This window comes from Centruroides sculpturatus, unplaced genomic scaffold (genome assembly GCF_000671375.1).
Source record: "Centruroides sculpturatus isolate CEXI.00-Female unplaced genomic scaffold, Cexi_2.0 scaffold1885, whole genome shotgun sequence".
Classification (NCBI taxonomy): Eukaryota; Metazoa; Arthropoda; class Arachnida; order Scorpiones; family Buthidae; genus Centruroides; species Centruroides sculpturatus.
Genome location: NW_019386020.1, coordinates 15,708 through 41,388, shown reverse-complemented (window position 1 = coordinate 41,388; position 25,681 = coordinate 15,708). Strand labels below are relative to the sequence as shown.

General features: G+C 30.3%; 1 protein-coding gene across 8 annotated transcripts; it reads right to left on the bottom strand.

Annotated features, from left to right (window-relative positions):
• Positions 1–5,815: 5,815 nt before the first annotated feature.
• Positions 5,816–25,307, bottom strand: LOC111613156 (mitochondrial ornithine transporter 1-like). Of its 8 annotated transcripts, none has more exons than XM_023354472.1 (6): positions 25,161–25,307; positions 24,317–24,436; positions 23,662–24,064; positions 22,453–22,625; positions 22,228–22,377; positions 5,816–6,125 (listed from the first exon to the last, which is right to left on the bottom strand). In XM_023354472.1, exons 2-6 carry the CDS (start codon positions 24,420–24,422, stop codon positions 5,995–5,997), a joined length of 963 nt encoding a protein of 320 aa, XP_023210240.1. In that variant the 5' UTR covers positions 24,423–24,436; positions 25,161–25,307; the 3' UTR covers positions 5,816–5,994. The 8 variants fall into 8 exon arrangements, with proteins under 8 accessions (XP_023210240.1, XP_023210247.1, XP_023210243.1 ...); XM_023354479.1 differs by lacking the exon at positions 25,161–25,307 and adding an exon at positions 25,060–25,098; XM_023354475.1 differs by lacking the exon at positions 25,161–25,307 and adding an exon at positions 25,035–25,056.
• Positions 25,308–25,681: the final 374 nt, after the last annotated feature.

Here is a 25,681-nt window from a genome sequence, read left to right as displayed (position 1 = left end):
CTTGCGAAGATCACATTTACATGGTTCCTTTGACTTTTTTGCTTGTACAAGGGGTCTACAATTTGGGGGGGTCAAAAAACCCCTCATTTGGAGCTTGAATCTTACTGAACTGTCTTCTAAACTTGATTGGCTAGCAAATTTACATAAAGAATACAAAAAATGTTTGATTTGTTTGGAAGAGAGAATAGAATTATGTTTAAAAAGGTATTCACTGATAAGCTTTGACTCCATCTTTGTTATGTAGATTTTGATCACAATGAATTAAAAACAGAATAACTGTAATTTCTGATCTGAATGGAGGTGGAAAAGGATTCCTGAATGAAGTTCACTGCTGCTATAAAATTTTCTGAAGACCAAATGGAGACTATATTCCTTTGAAAACTAATCATAAAACACTAAAAAATAACTTAGTAGTAATGGAGTTTGAAAATGCTACAGACAAAATTATAATTTTTAGAAACAAAGGAAACAAGCCAACCAACAATACTCCTAAGAGTCTGAAGATCTGACCCAAGATCTCAACTGCAATGCAAGTAACATCTGCCTTTATAAATTATTCAAAGAAGCAAATGTACAAAATAAAACAGACTATGTCTATGCAGATTGCCTGACAATTGAAAACAACAAACTGCAACAAATTGAAACTTTTTTAGAGAAATATCAGCCTGCAGGAAAATAACAAAGGCTGAAACTACTACTAATCTAAGTTTTTGAAAATTTTCTCCTGGAATTACCAGACTTCTAAATCTAACCCTAAGAGACTAAACATTATTGGAAATTCTGCAGACATACATACTGCTCTCAAAACCTGGAATGGTTAGACTATTTGAAAACTTTTTGCAAGTCTTCACGCAACATTTACTTAAATGTACGTATTCCCTTCTGTATATCCCTATCCTAGATGACCCTTAGCTAAGTTAGAATTTGTCATTAGTAACTTAAAAGCAAGAAAATCATGTGGAATTGATATTAGAAATGAAATAAAACTACTTCCCATCAATATTCTCAATGATATTTTAACTATATTTAACCTGTTTAAATCAGAGTTTTCCTTCCATTCTGGAAACAAGTTTGTTTAAAAATGATTTACAGAAAAGAAAGCAGATCACTACCTACAAATTACTGCCTAATTGCACTAATAAACATGTTTAGGAAGCTTTTTTTCCTTCAACTGTTTTAGCAAGTCAGCTACAATTATAGACTGAAGATTATAACACTTTATCTCCTTGTCAAGGTGTTTTTATCAGGGAGAGAGGCATCAGATGCAATTTATTCATTTTGAACAGTTTTATCCAATCAGCTCTTTCCAAAATAAGCTTCAAGCTTTATAGACTTAAAATAGCATAGTTGATGGAATCAAATGGTTTATGGCTCAATCTCAGTAAAGAAAAGGAATGTCCTCAACATTCATTAATTTACACAACTATCTTCCAATTGCAGTTAAGTATCTCAGAGATGGATTCTCATATTATACAGAATCAGTATCTTCCAATAAAGGATTTCACTGGGGCAATCCTTTAAGCCATATACTTTTTAACCTATTTATTAGTGACCTTTCAGATTTTTTACAAGATCAAGTAATTTCTAATATTGCACTGTCTCCTTCAATAGTTACAAATGCTGAAATATAAATTCAAAAATTAAATATAAAATAATTTGACTCCTGGATATTATCAACATTAAATCACTTATTTGCTGAAGAGAATAGGTCTCCTTCAACAAACAATACTGATAAAAATCTGGATTGTAATGATCAGGCCATCTGATAGAATGTTGAAATTTTGTTTTGCTTGTCAAATACTGTTTAAAAAAATTATAAGAGAATAGAAAAAAAAATTCCTACCTCAAGTTGTTTAAGTTGTATACAAATGTTATTTTAATTAATATAAAATTTATTTCTACACTGGTTTACCATTTTGCTTTATTTTCTTCATTTTTAATAGCATTACCTTTTTATTAACAAAATTGAAAGATAATGCAGTTATGCATCAACAAGGCAAAACGTTAGGCTAGGGATATCAGCTTAAAAATTAAATTTAGTCCTCAAAACTCACCTTAGTGGCTGAAAAGAAAATGTTTGTAGCTTACTAGAGTTATAAATATTGAGTCACATGTCAATTGTCGACAAGACAGACCAAACTACTCATGAAAAATATTAAATAATGACAAAAATAAATGTGTCATAATCATTTACATATCTTTGTATACCAGGTAAATGCAACCAGAGTGCCTTAAATGTTTTATTTAAACAAAAATTGAAATAGGTTATACAGTACAGGTCAGATGCAGAAAAATTGAAGTTATAAAGAACATCGTGTAGATTTTGGTTTGGTAGTCATGCATATTGATACAATTTCTTAACAGTTCTATGTGGCCACTGCAAGTTTTTGGGTTAAAATTTGAAAAAATTGGTCAAATTCCCACTGTTATCTATCTGTTCTTCCTTAATCTCAAGAATGGTGTTAGATAGACGAAAGGCAAGACCAGAAGTTAGGGGTAAGAGACCTCGATTAACTATATATGAACTTCTGGTCTAGACTATAAGTTACTTAATTTCAATTTTAAAATTTTTCCCTGAATGGAGTTACATAAGTGACTGGCATGATTCTATAGTAGTCATTTTTTACTGTTTTTCAGAGTTTTCTTCAGCATCTTTTGATTCATTGATTTTAAATTCATTAAGTCTCTGTAAACTAAAATCAATAGAAATTTTTTGTTTTTAGTGTTTTTAATCTTTAAATTATGCTAGATAAATGTTGTACAGTTACACTCATTTTTATAGTAAAAATACTTTTATTACATATGTAAACATTTTATTACTAGGCTTAATCTAAATTAATTCAAAGTGATTTCAACTAAAGACAAGAGTATTTGAATACAATAGCTGAAAAGTATTCAATTGCAATGAACAAATATTTACAGGTACTCCTCACTTTATGATCGAGTTCCGTTCCTATGACTACATCGTTAAGTGAATTGGTCAATAAGCGAGGAGCTTGCACCGGGAATATAGGATCATTGCAAAAAATTATGCAACAAACTTCAAATTTATTCATAAAAAGACATGCCTATGTACATATTATCATTTGTTTATTTGGTTATCTGGAGCTGTAGAGGTTTTTTCCAGGTAAGGAAGATGATGACGATGAAATAGAAGTTGTACCTTCAAGGGTGGAGGTCTTGGATGTAACAGTCAAAAAGAAACTCATAACTGTGGTTTGCGTTGCAATGTTTTTTTTTTTTTTTTTTTTTTTNTGTTCATTTCAGAATGTAAAATTGGCTTAGAAACTAAACCTCTTTTTTTTTTTTTTTTTTTTTTTTGATAAATTTCTCTATAGCACTTCAAAAGTTCACTCATCCCACGTTCAACTTTATGTTAAAATGCTCAGTATTAGGATCCATAGCCTCAAGTTCCAATATAGCTGCATTAATTTTGGAGAACACATCAACTAACCCATGTACCATGAATTTCTTTTTCACTTCTTCAGTTCTTTCGTCTTCTTCCTCTTCCAATTACTGCATCGCTTCTAACTCTATTAAATCTTCATTTGTTAGCTCTCCATCAGCATAATCCACTAATTCAGTCTTCCACATCAACATCTAAATTAAGCACATTGGCAAGCCCACAATTGTTTAAATTACATCAAACTGACTAAAAAAGTCCATATCAAGCTTATACTATGCTCAGTGAGCATGTCACCAATCGCCACTGATCGACACTCAAGCTGAGAAAGGGTTTCTTGAATTGCAGATTGAAACTCGATTGGTTGTAAGTGCTAGTGGTCGTTAAGCAGATAGGTTGTACCTGTATTGACATTGTCAGAATGTTGGGCTGCAATTTTTTGTGTCATCTTGCCCCTGTACATCATACTTTTTCTGTTAACAATAGTCATGCTGGCCATCTAATTCAGTGTTCTGCAACCAGTGTGCTGTCACATGGTGAAAGGTGTGACGTGAACTTTTACATATTCTGTTAAAAATATATAAATAAAACTTGAAATTATCACAGTTGTTGTTTCTTATGCTTGTATTTCATTCTCTGCCACAGCACTGATGAAATATGATGACAATTGTTTATTACAAGCCACGAAATTATATGTAAAATAAATTTGCTCACAGGTGTTGTCTATTTAATAACAATAATAATAGGTTAGTGGCATTACATAATTCTATTAATAGTATCATATCATACGTTTTTGAGGGGAATAACATTTTGGTGTGCCGTGTTGAGTCATGGTATGCCTCAATTAGAAAAAAGGTTGCAGAACACTGATCTAATTCTATTCAGGGCAAAATTTTTGAACTGATATCATGTGACTCCCAGTACAAACAGGAAGTTCATATATAGTTAATCAGGACCTCCTGCCCCTAAGCTTTCCATATCTGGTTTTGATTTTCATATATCTAACTCTCTTCTTGAGATTAAGTAAGGACAGATAGATGACAGTGGAAATTTAGACCTACAATTTTTTCAAATTGCAACCCAAAAAGTTTAACTGTTCCTGAGAACTTGTGTTAGGTATTTGAATGCTGAAAATTCAGTACACAAAAGTAGATAGCAAAATTTCAATCAAATATTTTGCTCTCTAGAAAAAAATTAATTATATATTATAATCCAGATGTTAAAAAAAATTTAAAATTTTTTAATTTACTAAATTATAAATTTCAACAAACTTTTAAATTTTCAAAATTAAAACGGGAAAAAGTCTCACTTTCCTGACAAATCAATTTTGTGTGTCATTATGAATATTATTATTATTGTCATAAATTTTAATTACTTTTTTTTTCTTATTAACATAGTAAGTTGTTATTAGTAGCAGTATACTAGATTTACCATTTTAAAAATTAAACTTTAATCAGTACTATTTACAATAGTTTTTGCATGTAATTGATGCTGATTATCTGAATTAGTTTGGATTTCTTTTCCCCAATTATTATGACTTAAAAGCCAATCAAAAATTATTTTAAAAACTTATAAGACTTTTAGAACCAAGAATATTTTTAGAACCTTTATAACTTTAGAACACAAGTTTTGATTGTTACAGTCTGAAACTTGATTGTAAATGTCATGCATAATGCTAAAAGAAATTGCATGTTTAAAAACTTTAAATAACTTATAAAACTATTCATCTTATAAAGTCAATTAATAATAGTAATTACAACATTCAAAATGTTTTATTCTTTATATCTTGTTAATACAATACATTTTTTATTATTGTAAAGTACAAAAATATTTCTAAAATCTAAAGCATAGTTTATCAAATTTAGCTCTGTCAAAGAATTTAGTTATATTTTTACAAATATATTAAATAAACAAATTCAAAGAATAATGAATCTTTTTACTGAACTAAACTATGACTAATTCTACATTCATTCCCCTTAAGAAATATTTGTACATAAGTATAAAGTACAAATTTCAAATAAAAACAGGCACTCAAGACATTTATCAAACAGCTTTGAAACACTTGTCGATAAGATAAATAGTAAGAAAACAGTCCTTTACCAAATCTTTGAAAAGATTTTTAAACTACAGTGCATAGTCTATTCTAAGTTACACAAGTATTTAGAAAAAGTTAATATTAAATGTAATCTATGTACAAATGAATCTACTAGAAGAGATTCAAAAGTTTTGAAAGACTTAGTAGAAAATAAAATGCAAAATACTGAAATTAGTGTCAGTGTAAATTTTACACAATACTAGTGTTAATATAACACATTTTTATCTTGAAATAATACTCATCAGAAAATTTGATTTATATTAAATGGCACATAACAAAATATTTGCTTTTATTAAATATATACAAACATTGTATAACAGCATTCTTTTCTAATTAATAAAATTTTCATGTAAACTAGTTCTCTCAATATTATCATCATCTATCAAAATATGCAAAATGATTTTCACCATTTATAAAACTTTAAAAAATGGAATGTGAAATATCCAGTTTAAAAAGGCACATGACAAATGTTTTTGCAATGGCAGTTTCTTCATTTTCATTCTTCTTTTGTTCCTGTAACATAATGTAGGAACTTCTTGGTATATTCATAAGAAACAAATAGTGCTCCTGTGGATGGAAACGTCCGGAGTATGGTGGGACCAAGCCCTTTATATAGTGTTCTGAATCCTATTAAAAAAAATAATAAACATTTAGCAATCATTTCTCTCATTTATTTAGTACAAATTTAGTAATTTGTTATATACCCATATATTAGCAATTAGACTATATATATTTTAACTCTCAGTCATGATATATCTATGATATTTATAATATTTCAAAAGTAGAATCACAGAATTGAGTATTTGTTTATAGTGTTAGTAACTAGTTTTCATGTGCCCTGTGCGAGATTTTATTTTCAAGTCTCCATTTATTGGAAAAATATTTTTTTCCCAACAAATGGGATCCTGAAAATAAATGGAGCTAGATATGGCTGGTTAATTTTTAACCTTAATCACAAATGTCACAGAATTGGCCCTCAGGACAACAAAATTTAGTTTGAAAATATAATACTGATTAATTTTTTTCATGCCCTCATTTTAGGATCACCTTTGTCCTGGGCCTTGTGCCTGCACCAATGTTGTGGAGTTGGATGATTTAGAGCAGGGTCAGAGTCGTTAAAATTCTTTCAACTCCATAATCCAATTCTTTCAGCCCCAAATTTTACTGTTGGTAAAATGTAAAGTACAAAAATACTTAATTAGTATCTAAAGAAATTTCTTAGAAAATGGACACTTCGATAAATTTAGATATCAAAAATACATTCAACTATAAAGGCCATTTCACACCAAAATTTTATCAAATCTCATGCAACATGCTCCATACTTTCAGAAAATAGCTTTTATAATTTAAATGAATATTTTCACATTGCCTAGAAAGCTGTATTCTCTATATAACACATGCCAGGCTAGGTATGTTTTTGCTATCCAACAAAAATTATGAAACATGGAAATAAAAACTTGACTGACTTTGCATTTGTAAAAAGATAACTTATTAACATATATAAATATAAAGTTTAATATATTTGTTTTGAGTAGCTTATATGCTATGGAATTCAAAATTGAAACTGTGTAGCATATGAACCACTCAAAAAGCAAATAATTTTTTCAATGTGCTAGTGTATCTATTGATCGGTATCTAAACCGATCAATAAACCTGCAATCACACTGCAATTGAGGGAATGTGCCTTCTGGGTGATGTTTTAATGAAAGGTGGCCCCTATTAAGTGAAGAAAACTTGGAAAATGCACCAGCCAACCTGTCGGCACAGGTGCCAACCCAATCCAACTACCATTGTTTAAGGATTGAATCTGCTTAGCCACTAGTGCAGCATAGGTGTTGGATGGAGAAGATACATGGGTGGTTCTATGTGGAAAATTTTTTGCAGCAATCTTGACCAGGATTTCATTGCAGATCCTTTGAAGAGACAGTGTACTGCTCAGTCATCTGGCTGGCTTTCAATGTATGAAAAAACAACGAATTTATATAATAGCTCATATAAACATTGCAGTAGCTCAGAATATACATGTCAAGACAAAACCTGTACTTTACTAATACAAAATAAAATGATCTAGAGATACTATCAAGGAAAAAAAAATGAGAAATTCTAGTCTTGTAAAAAAAATTATAAAAAAATTGTTAAAAAGGAAAAAAAAGAAAATGAGTTTCTAAAATTAAAAATTCTCTTTTAGAAAATTAAAACAGCAAATGTTCCAATATATTTTTAGAAATTGTTTCAGATAAAACCAATAAAAAAGAGAATGTAATAAAAAATAAAAAAAGGATATTTAATGTATAGTCTTCAGTGAATCTGTAAAAACTTGTAACCAAAAAAGCATCTGCTTTAAACTGAAGAGGATATTCCTATTCAGTTTAAAGTGACTGAAATGCTTAGTTGATAAAATAGAAAAGCCAAAAAAAGCTCTTGGTATCCAAGTGAAAACATTTCAAAAAGGTGCGCTATTTTCATATTAGAAGCTGATATAAAAGCTTAAATCACCATTAAATTTTAAGCTATTGTTTTTTGTGAATCGTCACAATGCTGGGCTGCAATTTTTAAACACATTTTTAATTTATTTAATTTAAAATATATGCTCTCCACCTCAAATTAGTAGTGGCTTACTTCCATACATCATACTTTTCCTTTTAACAATAAAGTTGTACCAGTCATCTATCTAACACCTTTTAGGGAAAAATTTTTGAATTGAAATAACATTAAATAACAATAACATTCCGATACAAACTGGAAGTTTGTATCAGAAGTGCATATATAGTTAGTCGAGGCCTCCTGCCCATATGGTTTCCATATCTGGTCTCATCTTTCATCTACTTAACTCTGTTCTCAAGATTAAGAAAATCAGAGACAAATAACAGTGGGAAATTATAAGTCTACAATTTTTTCAAATTTCAGCCCAAATATCTTTGAAATTTGTTGTTGAAAGCTCCACCATATCACTATGTTGTTTAAGCAAGAACACAAAGTGCAGAGACAATAATAAAAAGTTTATGGTATGGCTTCGAAGTGCCAAGCTCAAAAATGCTTTAGCAAAGAGAAACTCCCAAGATAAAATTTGATTTTCATTTTGGGTCCCATAATTTTTACTCAGTGCAATATTGTTTTTTTATATAATCAATTGTTTTTGATAGATTAACTTTTTCACTGCCTTTCTATTATAACTGTTTATTATTGCTTCTGTAACATAATTTGGTCTTAAAACAGTCAATAGAAATACAAATGAAAAAATAAAGCCAAGATCAGAATCAACTACAACAAACTAGAGAAGAAAGCAAAAACTGCAAAATGTAATTAATAGGATTGTTCCAGTTTAATTTCTTCAGACAGTGTTGTATGCAATCAGTTCAAGATGACTAGTATATTTTTCCAAAATTCATATTTTAAAATTCTACAATATACTTGTGTTTAGTCAATCATTGGTTGGAAATTAACTATTCTCATAGTAGCCAGCATGAGAGAAACTATTTTGCAAACCAATTTATTACGACATTCATTAATTAAATTATTGTTTTTTCATTTATTGTATTTAAATCTTTTCTTTAAAATAATTATCAAAAATTGATTTAAATTTAATCAACTAATAATCAGTCAAACTTTTAAGATGTATATTTCTTTAGGTACTCAAAAGTTTGATATAAGTTCAATATATCCATTTTTTGATTCTTACAAAATCAATTTTAGTACAACATTTTATACAGAAATTNCAACTAATAATCAGTCAAACTTTTAAGATGTATATTTCTTTAGGTACTCAAAAGTTTGATATAAATTCAATATATCCATTTTTTGATTCTTACAAATCAATTTTAGTACAACATTTTATACAGAAATTTTAGATAAAAATATTCAGATATCTAGTGTGACAGGTCAGAGTTGGAGTCACACACACACTTTCAAATTTGCCAGAGTTTGACTATTGGTTTACTGACTCCACCATACCCATTGCACCTGTCTAGTTACAGCACTGTTTGTTTATCTATACATGTTATGTAGCAATATCTAATTTTTATCTGAAAAAAAGTGAACAATCTTCAGGATGCTAACAGTTATAATTGAAACAGAATAAAATTTTAAATCAAGTGTTTTTGATTAAAAAAACTTTCTTTTAATTTTTTCTCATCATTGTCAGGGTTAGAGGATTGAATTATTTCAAATTCAAAATAATAGAACAAAAGCAAAATGTAGATAAATTATGTAGATTAGATTAATTGATTATTTTATTACAACATTTTGTTGTTTACATAAAAAAACCAGTAATTATAAATAAAAATGTATAATTAAACTTTTAATAAACTAAAATTGTAGCACAACTAAAAACACATTGAGTTACTTTTAACTAGTTATTCAGTTATTTCAGATGGGGAGTCTCAATACATTAGAAGCTTGATACAAAAAAATCTCATAATGATGACTTAAAGAAAATTATTAAATTTGTAACACAAGCTGCAAGTTTGACAGAACTGAATCTAACATAAAACAATGTAATATAACTAATTTTCACAAACACAGTATACAAACTAGAGGAGTATCATTTTTCATATTTCTTGCCTTAGTAATTCATACTTATACGAATTGAGATATAAGTACATTCTACATGGGTGTGACATTTGAATGGTAAGTGGAATGGACTATATTCCAGCTTTTTCCCATTTAAGTCTGCTTTATCATTAACCAAAAATTTAAATTTGGCATAAGCAGTACCAAAATGTTCACATTTTTTTCTTAAACAGAAACACAATTTATAGAAGTCATCCACGTATGGTATGGAATGCTAAATCTTATAAGTTTGTAAATTAATATACAGTAGAACCTCAATTATCCGGATTAATTGGGGATGAAGGTAGTCCGGATAAGGAAAAAATTCGGATAACCGAAACAAATACTTAATTTGTCTTTTAATGATAATACAACACGTTTTCTTTTCGATGACATATCGGTAATATTAAAAGTAAATACTGTATTTAAACAGTGATCAAATTTTCAAGAAACAAACGTTCGTATTGAATTTGGACTACTACTGACCAACGCTAACAGTTTTGTCAACAGCCTTTTAAACAGTATTGTTTAAAAGGTCCTCTGGTAGCGCAAGAAGATGGATTTTATAAAATAAAAAGCAACTGAATAAAATTTAATTCTGTGATTTGCCAAGTGTCTGTATAAATATGATAAATAATTTGTGTTTGAATTGAAACTATTTATCGTTTTATGATGAGTAAAATTTTTTCGTCACGTTCGCGGCTTTTAAGTAATGCATAAACCTTTGAAATGCGAGGACCTTCAGACCACGAGGCACAGGCGGTGGCCCACGTTGCCCATGCCTTATGCCGCCCTTGGTCATAGAAATGATGTAATTTGAAAATAAATTATTTATAAATACATATGTCAAATTATATTTTTATTACGACGCAAAATATATTTAAGAGTTTACGGCCACTGTGCCGGGTGAGATGTTGTTGAAACAAAAACAGTTATGTATTCCATCACATACATAAACAGTATCGTAATTCGCCAAGTGCAAATCAGCAAATTCGTAAAATTTTTGTTTATTTTGAACAATCTGGATAATCGAAAATCTGGATAATTGAGGTTCTACTGTAATTGAAGAAGTCGGGACAAGAATGTGTTAACTCATTCTTCTTGTTTCTGGAAATATTATCCTAAAGTTCTAAATGCTCTGTATTTTAAGGAGATATCATAGATGATTAATGAAATTAGAGGTAAATATGATCCATAATTTCTCAGATCGGCCTGAGTCTGGAATATTTGCCATGTTTGTAGAAATTCAACAAATGTTCGACAAAAACTGTGTTCATATGCTCTTGCTCATGGTCTTCAATTTAAATAAAATTATAAGATCTCATAAACTAGTATTATTAAGGAAATTAAACATGTAACAGAGCTTTAAAAAATTTTTTACTGGGTTGTGCTAGTTGTTGGCATGAGGGATAAAAGGAAATTGATGAACCTATATTTTTGGGAGTGAAAAAAACTAGTGGTCCTATATTGAACTTCCAAATGTCCATCAAATAATTGAACAGACAAATGGAAGATCAGCATATAAACAAACACTCTTATATGACTGACTATCTTCAAGTTTAGAAAAAATGGAGGACATTGACTAAATGTGTTATAAGAATATACAGGGTGTATCAGAATGACATTTTAAAAATTTGGGGGATTGTAGAGGATGAAATTTTGAACGTTTTGATATAAGGAACCCATAGCCAGAAATATGATATAAAGTTTCTACAGTGGTAGGAAGTGCTTGACCATCCTTCACTTTGGTAGCTACCCTTCCGTCCATTGACGTCATGTTATTGTTCTTGACTTCTTCCTCTGGGGTTATGTAAAGTCCCTTGTCTACACAACACCTGTAGGAACAGTTCATGAGCTTATGAGAGTGTATCTTTACAGCATTTAATACAATCAGAGGGGAGCATGGCATCTTACAGAGAGTCAGACAAAACATGGTTCGTCATTGCACATTATGTAATGAAGTTGGTGGTCGTCACATTAAACATTTACTCTAAAGTAGTGCAGCCACTAATTTGATGTACAGTTTGATTGTACTCTACTGTTTTGTCAATAAAACTTGTCATAAATACTATATTCTGCTGTTTTATTCAGCATACTGATTGCAAAGTGCAAAGTGCTGTAGAAACTTGCATAACATTTCCGGCTATGGGTTCCTTATATCAAAATGTTCAAAATTTCATCCTCTACAATCTCCCAAATTTTTCAAACGTCATTCTGATACACCCTATATAATAAAATAGACAGTGATGGCTAGATATTCATTGTCAAATTCTTTACATAAAACATCATTTGTAGAAATAGTGAGATATGACTCTCATATTAATGTAAATATGACTGTTACACAAATCTAGTTAAGAAGATAAAACAGGCATAATTGATGAAGCTATTTATTTAACGTTTTCCATAAATTTATATCAAGGAATGTCGAAAATCTTTTATTAACTATTTTGAATTAAAGAAAATTCTCAGTAGATTTTGTAATAAGCTATACATTCACAAATTCATAACATTTGTAGAAATCTTTCATAGAAATCTTTATGAACTACAGTAGAGCATCAATTATCCAAATATCGATCAACTGAAACGTCAATTAACTGAAAGCTTTCCAGTCGGCAAATTTAAATTTCTGCTAGTGCTGTGGCACTGCAATCTATGGCTATGTCTTGGGCTACTCCATTTTATTTTTGTTGGTGTGTGTGTTTTAGCTGGCAGCACTGGCACAACCATGAGAGGGTACTTAATTAATTAAGGGCATGTCAGGATTTGAACGAATTTCAACATGGGATAAGTTAATATATTTTTTCGTACATAATCGGTTATCCGAAAAATCAATATTCCTAACAACTCCAGTCCCCCAAATGATTCAGATAATTGATGATCTACTGTATTAATTAAGATATCAATGTAACAAACAATTAAGAAATTGTGTTTATTATCAAATTTGACTCAATTTATGTTCTAAAAATGCCATTTGAATCTGCTTTAAGTTTTTAGTCCTGTTAAAAAATTTAGCAAAAAAGTTATAAAGTTAAATAATGGTTAGCAAAATATATAAAATTTTTAAATTTATTAACAGGAATATAATTTCTATTAAATATAGTAATAATATCTTTCATTACTTTATTACATATTGTTTAGAAATTAAAATAAGTAAATTTAATATAAAATCATGTAATTTGTCTATTCTTTCTTAATCTGTTTGTTCCATAATTATATTTGAAATAAGTTTCAAAATGTTCTAAAAACAAAATTTCATTTATTAAACTAAGGGCTTTTGTTAAATAGTCAAATTTTAATTTCATTTAAATGAATAAATGAAACTTATTCATTTAAATAACTTATTTAAATAACTCAAGACTACTTATAATAATTGGCATGCTTAAATACTGTGATACAAATTTGTGGCTTGGATGAATAAGAGCCAATGTCCTGGCCTTTGACATTTACTTTGTGGCTTGGAACAATAAAAGGCAATGATTATGATATTTAATTTTAGTTTTTGAACTAAAATTATAATAAAAATACTAGACCAGGGGTGGCCAACATGTGGCCCACCGGGAGTCGTGTTGTGGCCTACGGAGCTCGGTCAAACGAACATAAATGTTAACTTTATTGTACATATCACCAAATGAACATTAGAAGAGTTAAGAAGGTTTGGAAGAGTTTGTGACCGCAGGGTCGGCACCTCTTTGGCACCCTGTCAGGATGACACCACTGTGTCTTGTAGTAGACACAGAAAAAAGTAATTGGCCGTTTATTTGGTTACGCGAACGGTCGCGTTTGTGGACTTTTAGTTCCGGGATGGAGGCGTACCGAGAGAACCAGAGGAATTAAACTCTAACTCATCTAGACGTAATACCCGTTTATTGTTCATACTATATACAATCGCAATAGCTATATATAATTGGGTTAATTAACATATGTAAGTTTTTTCGGTTACCCGTATTCCGGAGAGAGAGAGCTCACATATATTTCGCGCGAGGATAAATACCTTGGTTTGAATCGTTGATTAGTCTTGGGTTGAATCGTTGATTTGTCTTCACAAAGTTCTTTCGAACGTTGATACGTTTTTCAAGTAGCACAAAGTTCTTCCTAACGTTGTCGGGCGTAGTCCTTTCGAACAGCGGCGATTAGATGAGTTCCTGGTAGCGACTTATCCGTTTTTGTAAAAAACACAGTGCGCACAAATTTCCAGAGACTGACTCTTACGTATCGACCCCTCCTTTTTATAAAGGGGGTCTCGTTGGGTTTTTTCCACTGCCTTATTAGGACTGTTCTTTTTTCTTTGACCAATAGTCTTTTTCGAGATTTCGGGTGACACATTCGATGTATCATGCTTGACAAGGAACTAAGTTCGTGGGAAAAGATTTTTATGTCTTTTTTTTATGGCAATTTGAAGTTAAATTTTTTTGTCTTTTCCTCCCTTAACAAAAATTTTATTTAACGAATTTATTCACTAAACTCGACTCTCACATTATCCCGGCCTTTCCAAAATCGTGCTTGTTCCCAAAAGAGCAAGTTCGATTTTCACTTTGTTGTATGTCTTCAATTACAATGGGAAAATTTCTCTCTCTCCCTGACAAATTATAGTAACATTAACAAAATGTCGTCATTAAATTTTACAAAAATCGCTCTACTTCCGACATCAACATTATCAATATAATCAACAACTTCCGACAATTTTTTTTTGAATTGCAACGTAGTACAATTGCTTCTCATTCATCTTTTATTTCGACAATTATTTTTCATTCATATTTTTCCGATTATAAATGTTTTTTTTCCGATACTTTCGTACAATAAATTAAAATTTACGATTTACTCTCTCTCTCTCATCTTTTGTTTTGTTTTGTTTTTCGCGGAAGTTCTACGACACGCGTTGTATTTCCTATCTATTAATAGATTTCGATTATAGCTTTTTTTTGATCGGTTCACTGTTTTTTTTTTCGCTTCATAGTGGGCTGTTGTGCTCCCTAATTAATTCTGCTAATGGTCGCGATCAATTTTTTTTCTGATTTGGTTTCACTCGGACTTTATTTGTGTGTGTGGGAGACGAGTTTCTGACGGGTATGCAGCTTCGCGGCGGATGTAGCATTGTAGTCAGCGTTGTGTCTAGCGTTCTTTGACTTTGTGGCGAGGTTGAATGTTTCGGAAAAATGACTACGGGCAACAATGGAATGCCTAAAATTGTAAGCATCATAGTGAAAAGGATCATTATAGCTTTTAGCAACAAATTCAGGCCTACTGGTTGATTGCTACTTTCGGATTCCGGGTGCTTTTCTTGTTTCTTAGTTGCTTCCGGTTGACTTTGATTGTTCCCGTTTTTTGCTGCTACTTGGGTGGATATAGGAGTTGGTTCCGGTTCGGAATGGCTCCTTGTTTCTAACTTTTGTCCCTTTCTCGTCGGAGAAACTGAGATTGGTTCGTTACCCTTTTCTTCTGAGGATCGTATCGTTTTCTTCACCCTTTTTTTCATCTTTTTAGGAATGTGACTTTTATTAGGTTCTAGTGGTTCTTGATGTCTATCTTTAATTTTCTCTCCTTCTATTACGTTTTCATAGGATCGGACGACTCGAACAACAGCTTTTCTGTTAGTGGTGGTCCTTTTTGCTCGTATCCGGTTTGATTTCTCACTTGGCTCGTAGGGCTCCTGGAAGCTTATTCCTCTTCCATCGGGAAGTATTATTGTTTCGTCCGCCATATGTATACCTAACTTTAAGTCTGTAATTATATCTCTTCCTATTAAGCCGTCGAATGGATACGTGATTCGATCATCGACGATGTAGCATGTGTAATCAAATTGTAGAGGGCCGATTTTGAATCGGAATTCACTTCTTCCGTGTGGATAAATTTTGTGTCCGGTAACGCTCCGGAACGGAATATCTTTTCTATCATAGTCTCTGTGAAGGTTGCCTATTTTCTGAACTAGGGACCTTGACAATAGTGTTACTTCCGAGCCTGTGTCTACAGCTAATTGCGTCTTCGCATCATTGATTTGACAATGTAGTCTCGGCTCTTCATCTAGCTTTCTATCCTTCGGAAAAGTTCTGGTTTCATGGAATCTCGAGATTTTGATCTCGTGTGGCTTTTGTTTCTCCCATCTATAATTTTCCTTATTTTCTCGCCAGTTCCGGTTGTTCCTTCTCTCATACCGCTGTATCTGATGTTGAGGTTGATTTGTTCGAGGTCGCCACTCTGTCCTTGAACCGCCTGTTCTGTTTCTTGTTTGTTTTTGAACTTTAGTTATTTGAGTTCGCACGCCGCCTACTATGTTTCTTGCGTCATTTTGTTGTTCGCTAAATCTGTTTCTAACATTTCGATAGCTATTTTGCCGCGCAAATGAAGTATTTCTATTTCCATATCCGTTTCTTTGGCTTCGCTGTCGCCTTAATTCGTTTAATTGTTCCTGTATCTGCCTGATCATTTGATCTATATTTCTATTCGTGTGGTCCGCGCGTTTCTGTTCGGAATTATTTATTGTTCTTATTATAGGTCGGGATTTTCCCATTATTTGGTCAATCGTCTCCTCGCTGATCGCTATCTTAACTGCTTTATCGAAGGTGTCTGGTTCCTTCGATAGCACCTACCGTTTTATCCTATCGTTTAGACCGCTCATAAATTGGGCAAGCAATCGCTCGTCTTTCTCTTTCGCTTGACACCGTTTGATAATCTCTGTTTCGCGTGCATCGACTCCAGTTTGTTCTATTATTGTTTCCGAGGCGAGTGTTTGTAGTCGAACGGCATACGTTTGCACGTCCTCGTCGCGCTCTTGCACACAAGCGTGAAATTTCTGTACCCTTAAGGAATATGGCTCTTTCTCAAAGCGCTTAATCATTTGTTTCTTAAACTCCTCATAAGTATCGATCTCTTTCATGCGCATATCTTTCCATGCAAAGTCCCTAGCAATGCCGGACAATTTCAGTTTCGCTACTCCCAAGCATTGAGATTTTGTCCAGTTAGTTAATTTAGCGATTTCATCAAGGGAATCAAAGAAGTCTCCTATCCTTAATCCTGTTGTATCTCCCGAAAACGTAGGAATCAAAGGAATCATTCCGGATAGACCCCCTGCTGCAAGCGTACTTCCTCCTGCCTCTCCGCGCTGACGCCCTTGGGGATTTGCGTCACCTCTTGCCTCCATGTATCCCAAATTTTGCTCGAATCTCCCCTAAAATCAATCCCGCTCTGACACCACTGTGACCGCAGGGTCGGCACCTCTTTGGCGCCCTGTCAGGATGACACCACTGTGTCTTGTAGTAGACACAGAAAAATTTTATTGGCCGTTTATTTGGTTACGCGAACGGTCGCGTTATGGACTTCTAGTTCCGGGATGGAGGCGTACCGAGAGAACCAGAGGAATTACACTTTAACTCATCTAGACGTAATACCCGTTTATTGTTCATACTATATACAATCGCAATAGCTATATATAATTGGGTTAATTAACATATCTAAGTTTTTTCGGTTACCCGTATTCCTGAGAGAGAGAGCTCACATATATTTCGCGCGAGGATAAATACCTTGGTTTGAATCGTTGATTAGTCTTGGGTTGAATCGTTGATTTGTCTTCACAAAGTTCTTTCGAACGTTGATACGTTTTTCAAGTAGCACAAAGTTCTTCCTAACGTTGTCGGGCGTAGTCCTTTCGAACAGCGGCGATTAGATGAGTTCCTGGTAGCGACTTATCCGTTTTTGTAAAAAACACAGTGCGCACAAATTTCCAGAGACTGACTCTTACGTATCGACCCCTCCTTTTTATAAAGGGGGTCTCGTTGGGTTTTTTCCACTGCCTTATTAGGACTGTTCTTTTTTCTTTGACCAATAGTCTTTTTCGAGATTTCGGGTGACACATTCGATGTATCATGCTTGACAAGGAACTAAGTTCGTGGGAAAAGATTTTTATGTCTTTTTTTTATGGCAATTTGAAGTTAAATTTTTTTGTCTTTTCCTCCCTTAACAAAAATTTTATTTAACGAATTTATTCACTAAACTCGACTCTCACAAGTTCTATGAAACGTATTTGGACAAGGATAAATATCCTGCGTTTTACAAACATGCTCTGTCGATGGTTTCGCTATTTGGAAACACTTATGCGTGTGAACAACTGTTTAGTCACATGAAGTACATCAAATCACAAGTGAGAACACGAATTACTTATGACCATAATCATTTACATGCCTATTTGACAGCTGTATGCAAAGTTTTGCAGTAAATTGGACAATTCTATTTTGATGCATAACTTTTTGTCGACAAATATATATAAACTAATGAACAGATCATATAAGGATTTAGATTTAACTTATTTTTCATATCAATAATTGCAAAAATTTGTTGTATTTGCTCTGATAATTGTCAATTTCACAATTATCAAAAAATTAATCAAAAATTTAATAGTTTAATTCATTCATCACAGAAGACAGTCATATTTTAAAAATATTTCTTGATAGCGACGTTAGCAACAATGAATATGCACAATTTGTTTTGAAAACACATTTAACAGTATTATCATTGTATACATTTGAAATTATTTAAACTTTAAATAATGTAAAGTTTATATTTATGCAAAATGAGCAAAATATTCAAACTTATATTGAGAATTTCAGTGTTTTATTACTTGCTTCAATTAACTGAAAGCTTTCCAGTCGGCAAATTTAAATTTCTGCTAGTGCTGTGGCACTGCAATCTATGGCTATGTCTTGGGCTACTCCATTTTATTTTTGTTGGTGTGTGTGTTTTAGCTGGCAGCACTGGCACAACCATGAGAGGGTACTTAATTAATTAAGGGCATGTCAGGATTTGAACGAATTTCAACATGGGATAAGTTAATATATTTTTTCGTACATAATCGGTTATCCGAAAAATCAATATTCCTAACAACTCCAGTCCCCCAAATGATTCAGATAATTGATGATCTACTGTATTAATTAAGATATCAATGTAACAAACAATTAAGAAATTGTGTTTATTATCAAATTTGACTCAATTTATGTTCTAAAAATGCCATTTGAATCTGCTTTAAGTTTTTAGTCCTGTTAAAAAATTTAGCAAAAAAGTTATAAAGTTAAATAATGGTTAGCAAAATATATAAAATTTTTAAATTTATTAAAATAAATTATACAGTTGTCAGATGTCATTTCACATTGACACCAGAAATAGCACATAGCAGTGAAGTAGCCATATTTGAAACTCATTTTCNAAGGGAAAACAAAACTTTCTAATTATAGATCAATGCAATAGATGAATACAATAATTAATTTAAAAAAATGCCAACTTTAGAAAAATTTTACAATTAATTTTCAAAATATTTAAAAGAAATACTTAATACATCAATAAAATTTCCATATAAAAAAATTTGCTAAATTATGTATAATTTTTGAATATTTACACCATTATACACTTCTGAGAAGTGAAACTACAACATCATGAAGGAATGTGTGTAGCTACATAAAAATTGAAGAACTGGTAGAGATGACAGATATGCAAATGATTAAAAAAAATAAAAAATAATGCATGGTGTTCTTTTGGTAGCAAGTAATGCATCAAATGTACACAAAGTCATTAAAAACAAAAAGGAATAATTTTTCTTGCTTTTTTAATAATACTTTTGTGAATGATTTCAGAATCTTAAGAGTTACTCCTGAGAATCCAAAAAAGAAAAAGAAAAATCTAAAATTCCTGAACAGTCTAGATTTTCAGACTTACTGGATGAACAAAATTTTATGATGAAAAATATATACATTTATAATAAATTTTAAAAACTTTAAATCTTTCTGATGGAATTAATTCTAATTATTTTGTTCTGAAACTACTGTATAGAATGCATTGTATAAATTATTTTTTCAAATATAAATTGCAAAAAACAAAATTAAAGCAACAATAAATATTACACAAAATTTTGATTTTGAATTGAAGAAGATTATTGTTCTAAATATTATGTACCCAATCTGAGAATGATAAAATATGCTTATGATTTATACTATTAATTAGATGAGATCAAGTAAAATTTGAATCAAATTCTAGTGTAGTAGAATCTGCTTATTGTTATCAGTCATTTAATACTGTCAAAATTATCATGTCCCAAAACAATTTAAAATGTACCCAAAAGCATTACTTATTGCAAATAGTTTCAGTTATAGTTATTTTCAAGTAAATAGAAATTTTTAATTTTTTTTTTTTATTTGCATTATCAACTTTAACATGTGGCTAATATGAAATTATTAATTAGTTTAATCAGTTATCATCATTATTAAAGTTCTGATTAATAAAGACAAAATGTTATTTTACTTATTATTTGCTCATAATACAGTAGTTTAAATTTCTGTATTTCTTCATTTCAATTATATACTAAATGAAGTACTGTTAGTAATACTTATGATTAAAAGATGTATAAACAATTTAAATTACTAGATATCACAGTCAATACCCATTAGTTATATTATTACCCCCATTTAACGATAGTTATTATCAGTACAGCAAGTCCCAAAGTGATTGCATTAAGTGAATTCTACTGTATATGTTAATTCCTATTTTATAACAACTACATTCAATTTCAAAATCTGTTATCACTGGATTTAAAATTTCTTTTTCTATTCATAAATAATACTAACAAGGAAAACCTTCCAATCCATACATGAAATAAATGATGTTTCAGGAACTATTCCACGTATTTATTTCTGACAAAAACAAAAAATGAAAAAGTTCATTTCCCCCCCACTTGGAAAGAAAAAGTCAAAATATTCATGACATATACAAACATACAACTACCTTGTCCTATGTAACCAGCTATCCTGTTGGCAAAGTAGTAACAAGGACATATAGTTTTTTCCTCCACCTCTGGTAACTGTGGTTCAAATCCAATTTATAGATAAACCTGTAGATTTTTTCATATATATATTTCAATATATATTCACTGACTAAATGTCAGTTCTTTAAAAATTGAGGTATGGAATTTTGTGAAAGCACAGTCCTGCTTTCACAAAATGATGATGCATTGCTTAGAGTTAATCCAAATTATCAAAATTTTTCTATGTAAGAGTTCGATTGATCAACATTCAAGGAAAAAATTTGTTTTCATACAGAGAGTTAGTGCCTTGGCTTGCCTTGCATTAAAATTATTTATAATTTTCAGTATTCTGAGGTATGGAATTCTATACCTGCAAAAATGTGAGGTATGGAGTCTTCTATACCTTCCATAGTGGAAACAACAGTGTTCACTGATCCGTTTTCTGTGTATATTGGTATGTTTCTAACAGATTTCGGCAAGTTTTGGAAGAAGTTTTTTGACAGAAATATTAGTCATCAAAACTATGGAATTTTCATTAATATTTTTGTTTGATTTTTTGTAGTTGTTTCATCAAAAATTTGACTTTGCACTGAGTTAAGTACAATTTATATGAATTTTAACACTGTTTGAAAATTATAAAAAATTGTACATCCAATGTAACCACCATCAAATTAAATAAAATATTATAAATTATTTTATATCTTTTACAAAAATAAATAAATAAATAAATAAAAAGGTATTGTTTCCACTGCAACAACTAAAAAATCTCAAATTGGTAAAAAAAAAAAAAAAAGAAAACCAACAACCATCTATATCAGTGTTTCCCAACCTTTTTTGTGCCACCTTAGCCTTTCTAAAATTCTTATGCCCCCCAACATATAAGCAGCAGCTATACGGTTAACTTAAACTCTGGATGAGTCCATTTTCGAATTGCCCCCTGAGGGGCATGGGTCCGACATTGGGAAACACTGATCTAAATACTAAGAAACTGCAGAAAACATTAGAAAAATTTAAAAGTATTTTAAAACTATTTTGAACTATGCATACTGCACAGATAAAAAATAAATCACAAGTACTACCATTTCATCATAAGTATGTGCTACTTGTGTATAAAAATGTATGCTGTTATTTTTAATGTCATTTTTTGGCACTTATAGGAGCCAGACACAGAAAAGTCCAGCTTCTCTAAGTGAATCTCATTTTCAGTTTTTCCAGAAAAAACGTACATCCAATAACTCTTAAAATCATCATTAATTTTGTGTATGGATTGGAATAAATTTATTTCATAAATATATGAGCATTCATAATTAAAAATACTCAATCCTATGATAGACAATGAATTCTGTTTTTAGTATTAAAATGAAGTTTTTACTTTTAATTAAATCTGATGTATTGAAATTTTACCTTCATTTTTGATAATTCTTGTCATAACAGAAAGCATTGGTTCCCTTAATCCTTCTATTTGAATTCTTGATTTTACAACATCAGCTGGAAAGATGGAAACCCACAGGGCAATGCCTCCAATTCCACCACAGAAACATATCTCTAAAGGTCCTAATAGAATAAAAATCAATTATTATTATTTATTTTTCTTTTCATTTGTAAATATATTATTTTTAATGTAATCACCTAATTCTTCTTTACTTTTTCCCTTGGGTGTGATAAGAGTTTTACATATTTCATATCCTCCAAAGAAAAAGAAATACCCTGGCATTTCACGAAATATTGTAGATGTTAGACCTCTAAATAGTCCAGGTATTCCTTCATTCTTTACTATTTGTCTTGTCAGTTCCCACGGTCCTCTAAAAAATTAAAAATTTCATATTAAAAATAAAAAATTTTTTAACAACATTAAAATACTTAACAAAAATTAAATATTTAGAAGTATTAAATTTCTTTGATATATCATCTGTTTATTTTAAATCTGATAGCAAGATAAGAAACAAGATGTTTCTGTCAAACTAAGACATTAATTAGCTTGATAAAAAAAAAATATAATTTAAACATTCCCAATAAAAATTTATTAAAGTAGACACTCATATAATGAAAAAAAAAAGGTGTTAATTTACTGCATATTTAACAAAAGGTTAAAAGGATGAAATTCTAGATTTTTGTATCTATGACCAAGTTGTTTTCAAGGTTATATCATCCAGATATGCAGAAGTGTAAAATTATCAAAATAAATTATTATTCTTCCCTTTCATTATTGTAATAAAACTATCTACACAAAACTTTGTAAACTGTAAACAAATAAGACTTATCTAAAACTGCACTTGATTCTCTTAACCTTCTTGATAAACTATTATTTTAGAAACATGGAATATTTTTTAGTTAACTAATGATATTTGAAAAATTTATATACATTTTTTAAGCAAAATTAAAATAAAAATGAATAAGGAAATTCAAAGAATGCAAATTTCTTTAAATCAGCAAATATCTATTGCTCACATTCTTTTATCTTATCAAATATACTCAAATAAGATAATTAGATACAAAGAATACATTTCAACATATTTTATTTATCACAAAAAAAAAAAAAAAGAAAATGGGAGTCAATTCTCTTAAAGTTCAAAATTCTTTTATATATTTATGTCATGGTAACTCTGACACAAATTCCAGGAAATATCTCATGTCAAGTTTCGCAGACAAATTCGAGACAAATTTGGCAGATTGCCTTGACTAAATTGTACTGGTTCCAATATTTTATTCATTCCGTCAGCAAATTTGGTTTGGCTCCAAATTTAACTTATGACAGTTCTTTAAAGTATTAAATCAGTTAAAAGAAAAAAAAAATATCAAAATCATTCTAAAAGAATTGAAGAAAAAAAAATTTCTTACATTTTAATAGGAGGATCAGTTGCACCTTTGATTAAACTCATTTCTCTCATTGCTTGAAGCTTACACTTAATCAATTCAGTAGGACATAGACTAAGTGAAGAGAAAAATGCCGCAAGAGCTCCAGCTGTTGCATTTTCAATAGGATTTAGATCTTCTATTTTATGTTTTTGGACACCATATTGTACTCCTTTCTGACATACACCATAAGCACAAAACAGTACAGAATTCTCTGCTATATTAGCAGCTAAAGCAGGCACCGTTCCTGCATAAAGTCCACGAACACCTTCTTTAACAAATGTTTGCCTGAAACATAGCACACTGTTTGAATATATATGTGGAAATGTCTGCATTTTGACTTTAACTGTATCTAATGGCTGTCCAACTAAAACATTGGCAGTTCCACCTGTACATAAAAAAAAAAAAAAAAATATTATAAAACTATAAAATCTATATCTTTTTATAGAAAAATAATATCAAATCTCAAAATATATTTATTTTAAATTTATCAATTAAAAAATATGAGAAAGAATTTTAACTTTTAATCAAGAAAGATAATCTGATTAATACTGTTTTTAACATACTTATTAATATGAATCAACAATTATTGTTAAAATAATGTTATCATCAATAAATTTATCAATTATTATTCACTCACCTGCAGCTCCTGCTGTAAGATTGATAAAAGAAACGATGTAATGATGAAAAGAGTTAGTCACAGATAAATTTATTTCCGGCGACTGAGTTCTTTCGATCTGTTCCATTCTACTTTTACGTCCTTTAATTAAATAAATATATTATAATTACAAGATGTGTACAATACATAAGAATTAGACTATTGTTTAGAATACGTACTACTATAAATCTGAATTCAACCTAATTTTTATTATTAAATTAGCATTATTTGTAAATAAAAATTTATACAAATCTTTTAATCTTATACAACACTAAATAATGCAATTAAATTTATTAAAATAAATTATACAGTTGTCAGATGTCATTTCACATTGACACCAGAAATAGCACATAGCAGTGAAGTAGCCATATTTGAAACTCATTTTCCATTTAAAAATTATATAGAAGCTTATCAAGTCCTCATTCTCCATAATTAAATCCAAGGCTACGCTACGATCTGATCCAAAAATTGAAAATAATAATTTATGCATAATTACATGCCTTTATAACTATTTTATTCAGCTCAATAACTTTAAATTGCTGTTTTAATACTTAAAATCTGAACAATATGTACTGTACATTTAAATTCGTTTTTAAAAATTAAATCAGACAATTTGTTTATCATTTTAAAATAAAGTGGAAAAATTCATGAAAATAATGCAAAATCTAAAAATTAACACGTAATTGGAACTTCACGAAACAGATTCGAAAATGCACTTGAATAACCTTCCGGCAAACTCCTCGTGCCGAACACGTTGCAAAAAGGTATTTTAAACGGAATAAATCGAAATAAAAATGAATAAATAATAAATAAAAATAAAACTTACTTCTTTCGTAAAAATATTACAGTTTATATAAATTATGATAATAATATTCTCACGTATCAATATAATTCTCACTCGCTTATATATTGTCGGCTTTCCACTTCTCCCTCTTCTTCCTACCGCCATGACGTCGTCGTCCATTTACCATCTTATTGGTTAATTCAAACACACCATGCTTATTTAACTTGACGTCAATGAATAATTATAATTAGATACCGGTAATGCACGTGCGTATTGGAAATGGTTTTTAAGCACGTGCTTTTTCGTAAACATGTTTTTCTTCAAGTTTTTCTTACGTCTTGATACGTTTGTTTATAACTGAACTTATAAATAGTCGTCCCCGATTTAATTTTTCATACAAAAATTTAGGTTTATTTGATTTAAACTTCAATATATATATTTTTTCTTGGTAGCGATGAGAAATCTTGATTTTATTATTTTGAATTTAGAAAAGCGATTATTCTATAAATACTCGTTTATTTAAAATAAAATGAATTTAAACTATTATGATATGAGTTAAGCGA

Coding starts and splice junctions, on each gene's coding strand:
- LOC111613156 (XM_023354471.1), bottom strand. CDS start 24,703: ATGGCTACTTCACTGCTATGTGCTATTTCTG. Junction 24,065..24,316: donor TCTTACAGCAGGAGCTGCAG/GTGAGTGAATAA, acceptor TTTTATGTACAG/GTGGAACTGCCAATGTTTTA. Junction 22,378..22,452: donor AAAAAGTAAAGAAGAATTAG/GTGATTACATTA, acceptor TTATTCTATTAG/GACCTTTAGAGATATGTTTC.